This window comes from Theropithecus gelada, chromosome 4 (genome assembly GCF_003255815.1).
Source record: "Theropithecus gelada isolate Dixy chromosome 4, Tgel_1.0, whole genome shotgun sequence".
In the NCBI taxonomy this organism is placed as follows: domain Eukaryota; kingdom Metazoa; phylum Chordata; class Mammalia; order Primates; family Cercopithecidae; genus Theropithecus; species Theropithecus gelada.
In genome coordinates, this window is record NC_037671.1 from 57,655,918 (window position 1) to 57,674,010 (window position 18,093).

The window sequence follows — 18,093 nt, forward strand, 5'->3', positions numbered from 1 at the left end:
CAGGGCCTTAATGACTATAATCTATTGTTTTAAAATTTTTCTGGAATAATAGCAACTTAATCACAGCAGTAAGACCTACAGGATCACAAAAGGATAAAAACACAAAAGTGGTGTATACTCTGATATAACGGGCCAAAGTATGCAAGAGAAAAATAGGGATGCTACCTAAGCAACCAAGGCAAAATTTAAGGGTTTCTCCACAAACTGCCCTGACATTCTGATGGAGATTGCAAAGGCCACTCACTAGGTTATAACCACAAAAAAACAAAATAGATACTTTCATCCCTTCCACCTTTGAGCACCCAAATTGTAGGACTCAACTGTCCCTTAATGTTGAAAAGTTATAGCCAATGTACAGGACTTCAGTGTTAAAATGAAACTATTAGTTAAGTGATGAAATATGTCTTCAGGGCTCATCTCTTAATCTATGACTTCATGCTATGCAGATTCAGTAAACAGTAAGAAACTCCACTTTTAAAAATAACATATATCATGTTACCATAAACCAAAAAAGCTGGAGATGTAGCTTACTTCTGTCACTTTTTGCGGTGTAATAATTCCTTCATATGGACAGCCCAGAGCACAAGACACATACCTAGATTAAAAATAGAGCCTTATAAATATGCATATGGTAAATAAGCCATTTCCATTTTATAACAAGAATTAGTCAAAACTGCATCAGGAAAATTTATTTTGCACTATTGCTTTATTATTATTTTATCCTTAGACCAAACCAAATAAAGTTTGAAGCATTTTCAATCAACTCACATTTTTATCTTTCTATAATAATTACAATTTGATACATGTATTCGATGACAGATGGGAATAATTAGTAAGTGATTATCTGGTAAAGTTATTCATACCATGGCAACATATTAACATTCAAAGCAGAAAATACTAGTGAAATATATGTTTTTATTTAAATAATTACATACACCCAACTGTTAAATATCCAGGTCTTTGGAAACATACAGGGAGACCACGTAGAAGACTAACTGAATTTTTCTTCTTACTCCCATCTGGATATTTTGGCCTCATTTAGATACAGTCATTAATCATCCAAAGGTCCTGGAACTGGGCATAGCCTCAGAGTTCATTTTTTCTCCCTCTCTCATGGGTTTACCTAAATCATTCCAAACAGAAGAGTGTCTAATGTGTTTAGAAGGCTCAGAATAAAGATATTCCATAAGCTTCTTTGGTAACTCATTCTAATATAAAAAGTCAAGCTTTTCCTGCAAAGACAAAGATCCATTTCAATCTTAAATAATTAAGCTTTAGGAAAAGCCTGCTTTAGCTATTTCCAGCTCAACATCAATACCATTTTATTAAACTTACTTCAGAGATGTTTACAATTCTTGTATTGAAATAATGCATAATGAGTATGATATCTAGGAATGAATGAAGCAAGCTACATAAAAGATAGAAGGATGGTGGGAAATGAGGCTGGAGATCGAATACAGGGGCTACAATATGAAAGTGTTTAGAAAGCAAAGCCTTTGAATGCCATTCCAAGTTGTCTGGACTTTGAGATCACTCAAAATTGTTTTGAGGCACTGAAAATTATTAGGTAAGGTAGTGGCAAGATCAGATTTCTTTCCCAGAAGTATAACTCTGTGGGGGCAGTGGAAGCAGATGCCAGAGAAAAGGTAGAGGCAAAAACACAAGATAATATCCTATTTCCTTAATTCTAATATGCTATTGATTGGAAGATGCACTATGAAATTCCTAACAGTCTTTGGAGTAGAAAAATAAAATACATATTCAATGATTCAGTACATAGCCATTGATTCTAAGATGTAACCAAATTAGGTTACAGAAATTATGGAAGTGTTAAAATGTTAATTAAAATATGTTTTAGTATTAAGTAGTTTTATAAGCCATTCAAGCAGTTATGAGGGATAGGAAAGGATAAAAGGGGATAAATTCAAGTAAAATTTGAAAGTTATGCTGAACAGGAAGCTCATCCCTCTGCTATTTCAATCACTATAATCTAAGTTTATGCTTTAGATAATCTGTAAATTTAATCAAGATGTGTGAAAATAAAATGTTCTTAAATGAACATAACACTGGAGAAGGTGGCTAAGGATGGAAAAGGAGAAAAAGTTTCAATACAAATGTAATGATTACAATAACATGCTAATATATAAATACATTGATTTTTGAATCCAAAGCATCTAGATATAAGTAAATGGAAAATCCAAGCTATTTATTTACATGTTCTCCTTCTAAATGTGAAAAACAAAATAAAACAAATGCAAAACAAAACAAACCTCTCCTGCATTTCCAAATTATTATTTGGCCACAGCTACCACTTTATTGACAGAACCTTAACTTTCTATGTGGGCATTTTTTTTTATTCACACTTTCCCTCCAGGACATTTCTATGCCTCTGTCTCTGCGATCTTCACACTCTGTTGTATTTCATGTTCATATGTTCTTCCCTATCTTGTGAGGGAACGCTGCTTTGATCTAGTCACACATGGGACTACTTTCTCCAAAGCTAAAGCAATGGTTCTCAATTACGTTCCCTTAACTGTATACTTTAACATTCTAAAGCAGAGGTTGGTACACTAAGGCCCAGAGACCAAATTCAGCCTATCACTCTTTTACAAATAACATTGTATTAGAATACAGCCACGCCCATCTGTTTGCATACTTATCTATGGCTGCTTTTACACTACAGCAGAGTTGAGCAGTTGTAACAGAAATCATCTGACCCACAACACCTAAAATGTTATTATCTGGAACTTTACAGAAAAAGTTTGCCAACCCTTTCTAAAGAAGTCAAGCTACTTTTCCTGAGTGAGAAAAGGCCTCTACTGTCATGAATATGAACTGAATTCTCTTCTTTGACAAGTGGCCAAGGCCAGCTTCTGGACTTCTGCTCTTCTCTAACAATCTATTACAGTGGTTCTCAACCTTGCCTGCACAGAATCACCTTGGTGCTTTAAAAAAGACAAACACTGATGCTTGGGATATGTTCCAAAACATTTAAACCAGAAACCGAGGGAATGAAATCCAACCACCAATATATTCTTTTATATAATTTTTAAAGTTCTATTATACTGCCAACATCAAAAATCACTCAACTATTAGCAATACTGCATCACCTGGATTGCCATACTGATTCCTTTGTGTAAAAAGTTACGTTACATGGATCTGACAGCATCTAACTAATCTCAGGAATTTCCTCACTACTATGCCATAATATTTTTGTTCAGCTTTGATTGCCTGGTGGCTAAGTTTTACCCAGACCCATTCCAAATAATTTCTACTTTTCTGAAGCTGCAAACTCCTATTGCTCCATTTATTTTTTTTCATCTTATCCCTTACTTCTGGTTCAATGTTTTTGACTTAACTGAATACTTTAGTAGTTCTTTCAGCAAGAGTCTGAATGGTAGATGTTGCAGACTGTTTCGTCAGCAAATGGTTTTATTTCATCTTCATTCTTGAACAATAGTTTGACTAGGTATAAAATTCTATGCTGACAGTTATCTTGGCACATTGAATATATTATTTTACTGTCTCTGGTCTCAGGTATTGCTGATAGGAATTTTACTGTCAAGCTAATTCTTTTATGGTAATCTATTTTTTTCTCTACTGTTTTTGGGATTATCTGTTTCTATCTTATCTGTATTTTACTATTAGCTATCTCAGGATTTGCTATACTTCTTCAATATTAACATTAGTGCTTTTCCTAATTTCTAGAAAATTCTCAAGGTACTACCTTTTCAAACGTATTTCTCATATCTATTTTCTCTGTTTACTCCATATGGAAATTCTACTTGGCATTGTCTACTAACCTCACTTTTACAATTTCTATTAATTTATTTTTCTGGGCTTCATTCTTACAATTTTCTCAAATCTTAATTGCAGGTTAAGCTGCACTTAATCTGCTGTTCCCTTTGGTTACATGTAATTTGCTGTTCAATTAATCCATTTGCTTTTGTATTTTAATGAATATATTTCCACTTATAGATAATGTTTCGTTTTGTCAAATACTAATTTTGTTTTCTGTAAAGATCTGTTCTTATGGTCTTCCTTTGCCTCTATGAACATTTCACATGGTTAATTTATAATCATTTTCAGGTTGTTCTGTTACCTTCTGTTCTGCTATAGGTTTTGTTTTTTTTTTTTTTTCTGTTGTCTCCTGTGTTTGTTTTCCTTGTCTTAAGTTAGCTTGTTTTCTCATGTGCTTTATAGTTTTTATTGTGAGTGCCTTTTCATGGTAATTTTAGTTTCTGTAGGAATTCTATGAGCATCTTAAATTATTTAAATGATCCTATCAAAAGAATCTGATTGCTTTCTGCCCTTACGCTGTGGAATTTATCAATTCTTGAACAAATTTCTACCTTAATTTCTCAATTTGGGTTTCCACAATACTCATGTGTCACAAATCCACAACCCATAAAAATAGCTGGCATGAATCTCAATGACTGTGCATTGGCAAGGAGGTGCTGCCAGACTCCAAGACATAGTTCCAAATTCATACCTTAGCAGAACATCGAATTTTTCTCATGTAGATATTAAAATCCCATTACGACACTACTAGGTACTCTTTCTGGGATAGATACCCCCATATGCTTCTGTGGTATCAGCCTACATGATTACCACATTTTCATTGATGAAACCTGAGACTTTTTTTTTTCTGAGCTAGGTGATATGTTTTAAAAGTTATAAATTTTCTGTGTGTGTAATGAGAATGGAAAAGGGGGTCTATGGATTAGCTAAGTCCTCCATAGTCCCTCTCGCTCACCATTATGCCCATAACCCCAGGATCAACCCTAAAGTTCCTCATGTATATTACAAGCTTGATGCATTCACATAGCATATTTAGTTAAACATGTCTGAAGTGGTCATCGTCCTTATTTCTCTCACGTAAACCTGTTTCCCCTGCATTTGCCATTAAAAAAAAATTACATAGTTATTCTCAGGGTCAGTCCTGCTAAGTCACTTGATGGTCACCTTTGTGAACTTATTCCATAACCAAAGGTTAGCTGATTCCTCCCCTCTAGCCTCTGCGGCATTTAGCCTCTGCCAGCAGCAGCTTGAGTGTACAGAACCATTCCCAAGAACCCCCTCCTAAGTGCTCTCCTTGTTTCTAGTCCCATGTCTCTCCATTTTGCTTCAATTTCTAATGTCAAAATTATATTCTTAGAGCATGGGTCCGATTACATATTTTTCTTTGAAAATCTTTAATGGCTTGCTATTTGTTACTGAATAAACTGGTGTTCAAGTTTAGCAATCTGTGAAACTCCAATCTAACCTTCTACCTTTCTCTTACTATACATCCACAAAAACTTTATTTCAATAAAAAGTAAACTTCTTTCTATTACCCAAACCTTTCCTGAGATTTCTCTTCACTGTGTCTTTGCTCTTTGTAGGTTCCCTGCCCAGACTGAAAAAGCCATTATTTTGATTATGTTTCCATATATTCATACATTTTTAATGACTTCATTGTACTGGTAACTTCTTTATGAAATTTATCTAAATCACCCTAGAGATTAGAATTACTTTAAAATTAAATAGTATGTATCTTTATCTCTCTTAATGTACTTACTGGTTTCGGCAGTACAATAATTATTTTTGAACATATTGTATTTTCCCAGTCTGCTAAAAACTCTTTGAAGTTATGCTGAATTTTCATTTTCATAGCCCACATGGTATCACAAGACAGTACATTATTTAAAACAAATATAGCTGCCCCTCAGTGTTTGTGGGGGATTCTCCCTATATACTTTAAATCATCTCTAGATTACTTGTAATACCAATACAATGTAAATACTATGTAAGTAGTTGCTATATTGTATTTTTATTTTTATTTTAAATTTTTTTAAAAATATTTTGGATTCATAGTTATCCCTACATGTAGAACCCGTGGATATTGCGTGCCTACTATATTCAATTGCTATTTCTTGTATGAATTAATACACAAATATGTTAGTTAAAATGTCATTTTCACCTTCTGAATATTTGTCTAAGACATTCCTAATTTTTAAAGTAAAAAAATAGGTAAGGGTTATTTATGTTCTAAATCCTGTAGCCAGAAATAATAGCACATATCTGAGAGATCAGAACTTGAAATCCATTTTTTAAACATTATTCAGATGGCATAGTAATCATCAATCATATTGAAATTAATCTTGCTAAAATTAACAAAAAACACAGCATTACAATAAATCCTGTGGAAATGAATATGAATTGTTTTATTTGTATTTGTGCTTGTTGAGGTCATTTTTTAACAGTCTGTAAAAACATGATATAAAACAAGACTTGAAGTGTTTCAGTCTTTAATAACGTTACCTAGAAGAACTAAATCACGAAAAAGAATCTACAGTTAGGCCTTATCCCAGCCTACCTTCTCACAATTATCCCATGTTCCTCCAATCATCCTGGCAAAAATTGAAACAAAAAGTATAAATAAAAGCCATGTATAAATGTCAGAAACATTTGGAGTGGAGTCAACTATTGCTTATCCTCAGAAAAGAACAATGCCAGGAGTGATGAAATTACATGTAATCTCAAATAAAGGGAATTAAGATATATAAACATAGGAGCTACTTTGCTACATTCATGTGGAATACACCATTCTATAAGCAACACAAAACAACATGCCATTATTATTAAGTGAATGAACAATACATTTTGAGAGCCTGTAATACATTTATCACTGTGGATAATATGAAAATTAAAGACTGTTTCATGGCATCAAGGAGTAATTCTGCTAAGATTCAATTTTTGCTTTAGAATACTTGGCCGATTTTATTTATCCTAAGCCTACTGTTAGAATACCATGTATTAAAAATATCTTCTGTATAAACTGTGATCTCTCTATAAATACATGCAAAGTTTAAACAAAATTTTCATGTCATACCTTACTTTACATATAGTTTTGTTCCTAAAACTGTATATGCCTGTGAGGTTAATTAATTTATCTGCTTAGTTCCTGATGAAACTAAGAAGTAAATTTGTATTCAAATTAGAATTCAAATTAGAATTTTAGGGTTTTCTTGGAAAGAAAATGGCATAACCTCCTTCAGCAGTTCATCCTTGGAAAAGTTGCTGTATAAAATATTTAAACATATGTGGGGCTAGACATTTGCTTACAATTTTGTAATCTCCACAATAAATCCATTTTACCAATGGAAAACCTGAACCTCAAGTAAATTAAATAGGTTGCAGAATACAAATAGAGTAAATTGCTGAACTAGGCTTTAAAACCAAACTGTCTGTCCAACTTGAAGGCTGGGTCTTTCTACTACATCAAATGAGCTGTTTGCAATGAGAAAGCTTCTTGTGTCAAGCTCAGATTCCTACACTACAAGCTCAGACCTGGGAAGCCAGACATAGAGACTGGTTCAGACTAACTTTTAAATTATCTTTACCTTGATCTTATTTTCTGCCATACCTTTTAAAACTTTCTATACCTTTTTGCTCTATTTGTCTCTCCACTCTAATTGATAAACTACCTCATTTGATCCTTTGTGTTTTTGCCTCTTAAAATGATGAATCCTTGGAGTAATTTTTAATTAAATGGCCTCAGTCCCACCCAGAGCCATGTGGAAAGGTGTTAAGAGTCCCATACTGGTAGAGTAGCCTTCCCTTATCTAAGCTTTTAATTTCTGCAGTCTCAGTTATGTGCAGTCAACCATGCTCTGAAAATAAGAAATGGAAAATTCCAGAATAACCACTTCATAAGTTTAAAATTGTGGGGCACTCTGAATAACATGATGTGATCTCATATCATGTTGTTTGAGATGTGACTCTTCCCTTTGACCAGCATATCCATGCTGTAGATGCACCCAGCCCATTAGTCACTTAATGGTTCTCTCAGTTATGAGATCAAGTGTATCTCAGTACTTGTGTTTAAGTAACCCTTATTTTACTTAATGATGGGACCAAAGCCTAAAAGTAGTGAAGTTGGCAACTTGGATACGCCAAAAAGAATCTGCAAAGTGCATCCTTTAAGTAAAATGGGGAAAGTTTTCAACTTAAAAAAATATTGTATGCTGAGGTTGCTAACATCGATGGTAAGAATATTAAACTCCTATCAATAGAATTGTGAAGTAGGAAAAAATAATTTCATTCTGGTTTTGCTGTCGTACCTCAAACTACAAAAATCACAGCCACGGTATGTGATAAGCTCTTAGTTAAGATGGGAAAGACATTAAATTTGTGTGTGGAAAACATGAACAGAAAACATGTTCTGACTGAGGACCATGTGTTGTACCAGAAAGCATTGAACCTTACAGCAAGGGATCTCCTGAAACTGGTGACCCCAAGCCATTACTGCAGGCAAAGGGTATTTACACAGATTCAGGAATAGGTTTGGACTCAAACATACAAAAATTACTGGAGAGGCTACATCTGCAGATTAAACTTTATTATACATATGTATGTAAAGGATAAAAACAGTATATATAGGGTTTGGTATAATACTATCCACATTTTCAAGCCTCCACTGGGGGTCTTGGAATACATCTCCTGCAGACAAGGGGGACTACTGTAGGTATTCTTTGGGACAATTCTAAATGGGACCTGCCTTGCAGACTCCCTGCTCCCCAAGCCCTCAAGCTAAACCCAACTCAAAATCTGAGTATGTTCCCAATGATCTGGGCCAGACACTTCGGGTAATATTTCAGGTTCCATTTTATGATGACTTATATTGTTTGTTCTTCAGAAGAGATTTGTAAAATAGTCTCTCTTTTAAATAGCATGATTATGTACAAAATGTTATTTTATTCACCAAATTAAACCAATGTAGTTCCAGAGACTTTTCTCAGCGTTCTGTATTTCCCGGCTTTTGACTCTGTCTCTAACTAGCCAAGCTCTCAAATTTTTAATGATCCACTTAAATCTCTGAGACCTGAAACCTACATCACTGTGCAGTTTGTTCTCTTATGTTCAATATGAAAGACATTTCGTTTCATAGCTCCCACATATTTTATTTTATAAACTTCAATAGCATGTCTGCTTTTAAAAACAATAAAAAAGCATCAATGTTAAATTCAGCTACTAGAAATGAAACTAATTTTGCCTGTTTGATCTAGTGCTAAAACTTTAATTGCCACTTTTTTTTTTGACCTATGCACTCAAAATATTTAGCTTCTAGGTTGTCGGTATAGTTGATTGATGAGTGTAGAAGTGAGAATTTCAGAGGACTGACCACATAAAATGATGGGTGGAAAAGGCATTCCAAAGATCAGTAAGTTTGAGAAACTCAGTCCAACACAGCCATCTTCCAGCCCTAGTTTAAAGAAGTTCTATATTTGGAGGGCCTGGTTAACAAGGATAACCATGTTTAATCCAGGTGTCTGAAAATTTTTGAACCATGAATTCTCCCCTTACCTTTACCTCCACTACTGTTTTAATTTTAATGTAACCCTACTCAACTTGTTGAGTAATGCTTTGGGAGAATCTGATTAGATATTTCCAAGGTAGAGCTCTGAGCTTGACCCATTTCAATCCCTAACTACATTTTTAAAATAAGTTTTTGATTCAATTTTGAATTAATTGAGGAATGCCTAAGATTAAGTATGTTTTCTACTGAATTATATTGAAAAAATTGAATAAGATTAAATACAAATTTATCGAATGCTTAGTATTTCCGAACTTTATTCAGAGTACTTCTTCCAGGTATGCTTTGTGTTCTAATTTCATATGAATAGTGTTTCTAAATAAAAGTAAATTTGTAAATGCTTTTAAGGAATTCATAGCAAAGTTAATCTCATGATAAAACCTTCTAAATGTTCATTTTTCTATTTCATATGTTGCACAACTCTCTTTTCATATTTATTAAATTCACTTTGTTACATGCTTGTTTCACATTGACATCATATATAATGAAAGAAAAAGCATGTAAACAATAATTTTAAATTATTGTAAGTGACTGTATGGACTATGAACATATACCATTCAACCACTATCTGTGCTGAATTAATTTCACACCTTAGGGACACCATTAACTTTCTTGAAATTATTTACATAAATTACAATTCTACTTCTTGCCCAGGTATGGCAAGGTATACTCTAGTAAGAGAATAATTAATAACAAAAAAGCATTAATGCTAATTTCATGAGAAATGATTAAACACATTCTTACCTCAAAATGTCTAAATGAAAGCTATTTAGACACAACTGCAGAAACCCAGCTTACAAATATTAACTGCTGCTGGGTATGTGCTATTCTGGCACACAGCAGTGCCAGAATAATATATAAAGCTTAAAAGTATAAACCCTTAAACAAACCATATGTATGAAAGAAAATAGCTTTAACATATGTCTTATTTTTAGAGTTTTATGTACCATATTTTGGTGGTACATAATGATTGAATCATTCTTCCAGACCTAGGCCTCAATTGAACAATAGAATTTGGAAAGGAACTTCTGCGGGCAGCTTCTTGCTGCCCACTTACAAGAATATGATGCTATAAATGCAAGTGTACCATGGAGGCAGATCATCCAATGGAAGGGATTTGATGCTCTGTCATAAGAAATGCTGGCTACTAGTCACAGTGTACTTAAAAATGGAGCCCTAAATAAGGAGACTCATTATCTCACTCAATAACACTGCTATCTTCAGGGTCAGGATCTGAGTCCATACTGAGATTCTACATTAGACAAGGAGAACAGGAAACACAAACTCAATGCAATGTGACCTAGATGATGTGGCTAACTCAGCAAGTAGGTTGCAAGTTTTTGAATAAATGTGTTTAGTTATAAATTATCTCTCAAAGGGAAAAAATAGTGTTTTAAAGGAGAATACTGTGCCCTGACTTCATGGCACTTGGGAATATTGCCATTTTAAAGGACGAGAATCACATAGAGCTGAACCAGTTAAAAAAAAATAAGAAGAAGAAATAAGAAATAAAAAAATAAGAAGTTCCTTACATTAAGGATCTTTCATCAAAGAAATTCTTCATGATTATATGTAATGCAATCCCTTTTGGAAGCATTTAAGACCAAATTAAATTTTCACTGGTTTTGGATAAGAAGAAAGTCAATAGTAAGAAAAATAGTAGCTGAAGAGATGGATAAAATGAAAACCCTAGATTAATTACAGTTCTAGGAAAATCTGACTCCTTACCTCCTCCTAAATACTAACCTCATTTTATTAATAAATTATAACTAAAATATGACATTATCATACCTGACAATTGTCTTTGTTTTCTGTATCTAAAAGTAATCAATGCTTGTCTATATTAGTTGAAAAAAAATTCAACCTGTTACAATTCACTTTAAAATTTTATAATTGTTAAAAGGATGAATTAATAATTTTGTGTGGCTCCTACGAAAATTGTTAAATATACTCTTCTTTGAACTTTCAGTATAAGCTTTCAGAAGGTTAATCACAAATCAAATGATTCCAGGCCACTTTATATGAGAAGTATAAGATGTGATTATGTAAAGAAACTTTCATGGTTTATGCTTTAATATACAAACCTGCTGATCTTGTAATTTTATACGTTCTATTTATAATCATTTTAACCATGAAATTAATAATGGCAACTTACTGAGAATTTTCTTTTTAAATTAACACTCTCACAAAGAGTGAGCATGTGATTAATGTCATTTCAATAAAGAGAAGCTGATAATCACTTTAGACAAAAAATAATAAATTCCGAACATCTTATATATTAAAGCACTACTTCCTATCTTGAAGAATTTCAATTTTAAAAGGATCCTAGCAAGCCAATAGATATTTCTTTCAATAAATACCATTGATAAAAGGAAAATAATCACATTTGTCATAGGCTTTTATTTTTCTTTGCCTTCTTAACCTTTTAAAATTTAGACAGTTATTAGAAAAATTATCTAGATTTTAAAAAAGTCACATGGACTGCACCTTAAATAATAAAATCCATACTGCAGATATTTCATTTTGCATTCACATACAATGTATATGTGCCAGTAGTTAGCTGACTCTGCATTTTATGTCACTGATTTGGCATAGTATCTTTTCACAATGTGCCCCAGATGTTATGTACAGTTCTCAGCATGTGTTAAAAATGTGTACATATGCATGTGTTGTGTGTGTGTTTCAGTGCGTGTGTGGCGGAATTTAACAATAGCCTTCATAACTGTAATAAAAGCTACTATTTGGACTATATGAAAGTTTACTATTTTATAAAAATTGAAATAGTTTTAGTGAGCTTTTATAAAATGTCTACTGCTTTATGGCCTTTAAAGCTGACAACTGATGACGTAAATTTTCTGGATGATTATCAAGTATATGTTGATGCAGCTGTTGCCACGCAAGACATGCTGAAGCATCTACTGCAGTTTCAACTAGTTGAGCATGGCTCCTTTCCTTAAATAGGTACTAATGGCTTATGACTTACAATGGTGAATACCTAAAATCGAGATTGCCAGTAAAAATAAAATCTTATTTCAACTTTGTATAAATTGTGGGGAGGAAAAAGATATTTTCAACTACACAAATAGCTACTGAACTCAAATATGGAAAGGCATATTTCTGAAAATGACAGTGTTTCAGAAAATTCAGGAATTGTACTCCAAAGGAACAAAATCCACATTGGAAAACATACATGTATCTACAGTATAATTCTACACTAAAGTCTCCACTGTACTCTGCTCATTTGGTTTGACCATGGGTCACTTCTTGTTCATCAAAGCCTGGAAAGCTTTTTAAGCCACAGCACGATTAGAAGTTATCATTTTTCTGATGAGGCAATATTATTTGTCAAACAATGAGTATTAAGAGGGTTTGAGATTTTTATTAGCCCAATTATATTAACTATTCCATTTTACAAGAGAAAGCTAGGATGACAAAAAGTTACTTCCTACAACTTATATTTGCATCCATCTTTCAACACTAAAAAAACTGTTCCTATTTTTGAAGAGCAAGCCACATAAGCACTTTACTTCTTATAGTCACATGCTTTTTAACTGTCCAGTGAGAATTGCTTTATTCTAAAGTTTGTACTCCACACTTTAAACACATATTGAACTAGAATAGGGTCTTCACCTTTCTCTTTATTTTTAAAAAATTGAGACAACTTATTTATATTTGAATTGAGAAACCGATAGCATATCTCTCCTTTTTGATTGTGGTTATGTAACTTTTGCCTGAAAAATAGATATCCTTTATTTTATGTCTTTGGAAATACATTATCTTGGATTTTATATTTTTCTCATATAGTCCTTACATGATATGTATTTATCTTAATTACAAAAGTAATTTCAAATTTTAGAAAGTCATGTAGACTTACTATGGAGGACAGGAAAAATAAATTATAAATAGAAAACAAACCAACAAAATATTTTACTAGGTATAGTCTAACTCTAATTGCTTCCCCAAAACACCTTGGTTGAAATTCCAATCATTTCAATAATACTGTCAGCCAAAATTGACTCACTTGTCTTTCTCATTAACTGATGAATCTTTCCTGCTACTATGAACTTTGCTCACCTCAACTAAGGGAAGTACAGCCTGCACCCAAATCCATCCCCAGCTTTCAACCTTCTATTACCAATCTCTATATGTGTTAACTTGTTAAGATGTGTGTTCATCATATCTCCATATGTATGAAATTAATAGAAAAAAATAGCTAATGTCTTAGAAACATTCTTCCTTAAGTAACAAACACACACAAAAATGCATTATAGGTTTCACAGCACACAGGCCTGGTTATAATACTTGAGGCAACTATTGGTCCTGGAAGTAGTCAAGCACCAAGGCAGATTTTTCCCTCTCTCCTTCCTCCCTCTATATCTCTCATCACGCTAGGAGCCTCCTTTTTCCATTTCCGCTTTCTACTACTCTGTCCTGTCACTGATTTGCATGTGGCTCCATCCTAGGAACCCCAAAATAGTGAACTCAGTGACAAAAATCACATAATTTTTCAATACAAGTAACCATGTTTGGTATTCCATTTCTGAACTCCTGAGAGAGAAAATTAGGTTTGTGGAAATTAGATTTGGGTCAGTTTTTCTTTTCCATGTCCTGTAATCAACAGCTCTTAGAATGAACAGCCGATAAGTTTCTACAAGAAAAAGGCAAGGCGAGGAGAAAAGGATTGATATCTCTGATACCCCTAAATTTACAGAAATCATATATAATAGAAAATAGTAGAGAACTGAAACTTTATATTTATCTTCTATAAGCAATTTATCAAGTATTTTTAAACGGTGTTCTGCAAGATGCTATTGGAGGTACTTTGGGATCACCCAGAGGAAGTAGAGAAGTCAGCCACTGAGGGGGAGAAAGAATGGGTAAAATGATTTCCTAGAGCAGTTCAATTTTATGTCTGCTGTATTCTATTGAAGTTCTAAATAAAATACTCTTTGAAGAAAAAGTCATGTTTTTTTAAAAAATTTGAAAACCACATTACATAATTCTTTTCCAAAAGATGTGAGTTTATACCAACTTATCAGCACATGTAGGCTGAGATGAGAGGCTGCATTTGGGTGACAGAGTGTTAAAAAAATAGTTAATAATGCCAGATTTGCATGCTAGTTCCTTTGATTTCAATTGCATTACACATTCCACAAGCTAGATACTCACTAATAATCATCAATGATGTTAATGAGATGTAACTATATAGTGATTGCCCTGATTAAAGTAGAAATACGATATTCTATGTATATTTTTATAAATGATATAAGAATCTCTAGATAATTTATGAGTAAACTTTAACAATAAACATTGACAAAACAGAATTTGTGGGATTTCATAAGTACCCTCGTGCTGGAATATTCATGTGTCTTGCAGACTTAACAACTTCCTCAAACTTTCCCATACTTTCTTCAATGGAACAGTTAATATTCTTCTTGCTAAAGGATTCAGATGCAGCTCCAAAAACTGATATCTCAGTAGCTCCAGCAGCAACCTGAAAAACATAATTTAAAGCCAAAGCTAATAATTTCAAAAATGTGAATGGTAGTGGTAGAAGAAAGATTAACTACTTTATGAAGGCATACATGTATTCTTTAATATTTGCCTTAGAATTTAAAATTGGATTCTTCTCATCTTGCCACATATACTCTTTCAAAATGTAAGAATATTTTATAGTAACAGAATAATCCACAAACTGCAATATTCCTAAGTCTATGAGGCACAAAACCACAATGAGGATGTTCTATTTAATTATGCCTTTTATAAATTATGTATTATCTTCAGAAATACTGTAACCCCAATTATGGAAAATACTAGCACCCCAATAAAACCCTTATCCTCCATGAAAAAATATTTTCAAACCAATTATTAAAATGGAAGATATTAAATACTTTGTTTTTCTTCTCTTCCTACAATCCAACAGAAAAATATTTTTCCAACTCATCATTTAGATTTTGCCCCCAGTTTTTCTTTGATCTCCTAATCTAGCTTTTATTTTTTTGTATCCTGATTTCTACAGCCATACTCTTGTGTACCTAATGCTTTGATCCTTTTGCCAGTCTTTAAATCCAAACTATTAATCTAATCAATTTCCTTTTTGTACTTTTTGTCAATTTTATTCCTTCCTCCAGGCTCTGCAGTGACTTGTTTTTCCAATGTCAAGCCTCTTAGTCGTTTAGCTAGATGTTTAAGATCTTCCGTTAATGTATTTCTAGCACTTTGCCTACGTTCTCCCCTCTTGCTAATCCCCTGTTAATACATGGTGGGAGGCTGGGCACGGTGACTGATGCCTGTAATCCCAGCACTTTGGGAGGCCAAGGCAGGCAGATCACAAGGTCAAGAGATCAAAACCATCCTGGCCAACATGGTGAAACCCCATCTCTACTAAATATACAAAAATTAGCTGGGTATGGTGGCATACATCTGTAGTCCCAACTACTTGGGAGGCTGAGGCAGGAGAATCGCTTGAACCTGGGAGGTGGAGGTTGCAGTGAGCCGAGATCACGCCACTGCACTCCAACCTGGTGACAGAGCCAAACTCCATCTCTAAAATAAAATAAAATAAAATAAAATAAAATAAAATAAAATAAAATAAATACATGGGGAGAGAAAAACCTAAAAGCTATCTTTTCATCTTTCCTCAAACATTTAAAAAATATTGGCTTCTATGCCTGTATCCAAAATAAATTTCCAATTTCTAAAATAAAAACCCTGTTAGTGAACATCTACTATTTGTCTGTTTTGTTTTTAGTACTATGGATGTGCTTTTTGTCATCTACAAACAGCTGTGTAAACTAAGTGTTGTTATGCACATTTTATAGATGAAACAGCTGTAGCACAAAAAAGGTAAATACTTGGCATGATATCATACAGGGAGTAAAAGTTCTGGAGTCACATTTTGAGCACAGAATTGCTTGACTCCCAAATCAAGATTAGTTCCATTCCAGTGCTTGCCCCTCTGAGTTAACATGAGAGTGTCCTTTCAGTACCTTCTTCAAGGTAAGATACGTTCTTACTTTGTTAGGATTAGTAGATGACACCAATATTTACAATTTTGTAAATGACTTTTTAAACAATGCAATAAAAATTTTATCAAATCAAACCCAAGGGAAAAATAAATGGTTCTAACAAAATACAGTATATGATTAATACCCCACAACCTCAACTTTACATAATACAGTTTCACATAATGAATATTTTTCATTAATATTGATTAATATCAGAAATAGCTGCTGTAAAACCTATGCAATAAGCCCATATAAGGATAACACCTTAAAATTGAAGAGGATCGTCTCATATATATAATTATTAAAGCTTTATTTAAATTATATAAATTTTTAAATCACAGAGGATCAAAAGAAACAAACCAGAAGATAAATAGGGAAAGTAACTACAGCCAGATAACATGACAATTAGTTTTCACCCAGAGAGAGAAAATAAGACACAAAAAGCTGATCAACAAAGGCTGACAAAAATAATTACCAAATTCAACAGTAATAACTATACAAATTACATTGAAAAATGCTTAAATAGTGTTCTATATTACTTAAGAAGAAGCACAAAATACACTTCTAAAAAATTTCACAAAAATGCAGAATTTTACTTTTGTGTTTTGACTTTTGAACAGTGAAGCTGGAAGAGCCAGCTATATAGACCACTTTAGTCCCCAGCAATGCTGTGAGGACATGGAGCTCTATGTCTTCGTGTTAGTACATTAGCATAGTATTTATATTACAGGTGAGTTACACATGACACAACTTTAACTTTATGAATATCTTTAAATCAATAAGAGGCATATCAATTTTAGAAATATAAGTAGCTCACTTACAGCACGGTGAAAACCCTGAAGATTAGGAGTAAGGACAGGATAGCGAACTCCTGGATATTGATGAATGCCTTTCATTACTTCAGTGTGATCAGCCATCTTAAATACATAATAGTTACATGTAAATGTGTAACTTTGAGTATGTTACCAAGAATCATTTTAGTTTCAGGTAGGTTATATTTACATAGGCAGAGTCTTTAAATTAATATCTGAAATAAAAAAAAATTATGCCAGTGAATGTAAAGGAAATTAGTTCTCAGTCTCATAGATGTATAATAAGTAGAGATGAGTTTAACTGTTTTACAGAATGGGATCTGGCAAAATGAGTTATTATAGATAGGAATTCAGAACTTTACTATTTTCACTTGACCAATCTTTATTCCCTTCCTTTCATTTCATGGTCCAAGGCTGAAATATTTCTGAGATTGGGGAGAGTTGGAAAGGCAATATGCTATTCATTTACCATCCATATGAAAATTTTATGTCCAAATAATTTTCAGTGTATGAAATTTTACAATGGTTAGTAAAATGTAAATTACACATATTCTTTAGAACAGTTTAAGGCTGAGATCCCAGAAAGTTATTTGGTGAGCATTGGTGTTTTAGTTAGTAATAGTTATAAAGCTTTATGTAGCACTATCATAGTATTACCACATGTTCTCATATGTGAACAAATTAATACAGTAGATAGAGTTTTCACCTGAAAAATTTAACCTACCCTGTCAACACTTTGTTTTCTGTATCTCTAAAAAGCTCAACTTTGAATTAAAATATCAAATTTACCAGTTTGCCACAAAGTCTAAGAATTAGCTTCTTAAAACAACAACTATTATTCAGATCCCATAATCATCACACGGAGAAATTACCGTTGACATAACCATGAACCTTGCATATTTAAAAATAATAAATT

The 18,093-nt window shown here is 33.0% G+C and overlaps 1 protein-coding gene across 4 annotated transcripts in view; it reads right to left on the reverse strand.

Moving 5' to 3' along the window:
• Positions 1-18,093, reverse strand: part of HMGCLL1 (3-hydroxymethyl-3-methylglutaryl-CoA lyase like 1) — a 152,303-nt gene that overhangs the window by 69,699 nt on the left and 64,511 nt on the right. For 2 of the 4 annotated variants that reach the window (XM_025382570.1, XM_025382568.1), the window contains 3 exons: positions 17,187-17,282; positions 14,704-14,852; positions 532-595 (listed from right to left, as the gene is read on the reverse strand). The exons of 1 other annotated variant lie outside the window; for it this stretch is intronic. In XM_025382570.1, coding sequence (XP_025238355.1) covers positions 532-595; positions 14,704-14,852; positions 17,187-17,282 — 309 coding nt within the window. The remainder of the gene's footprint in view (positions 1-531; positions 596-14,703; positions 14,853-17,186; positions 17,283-18,093) is intronic. One more of the 4 variants, XM_025382571.1, reaches the window with a different exon arrangement.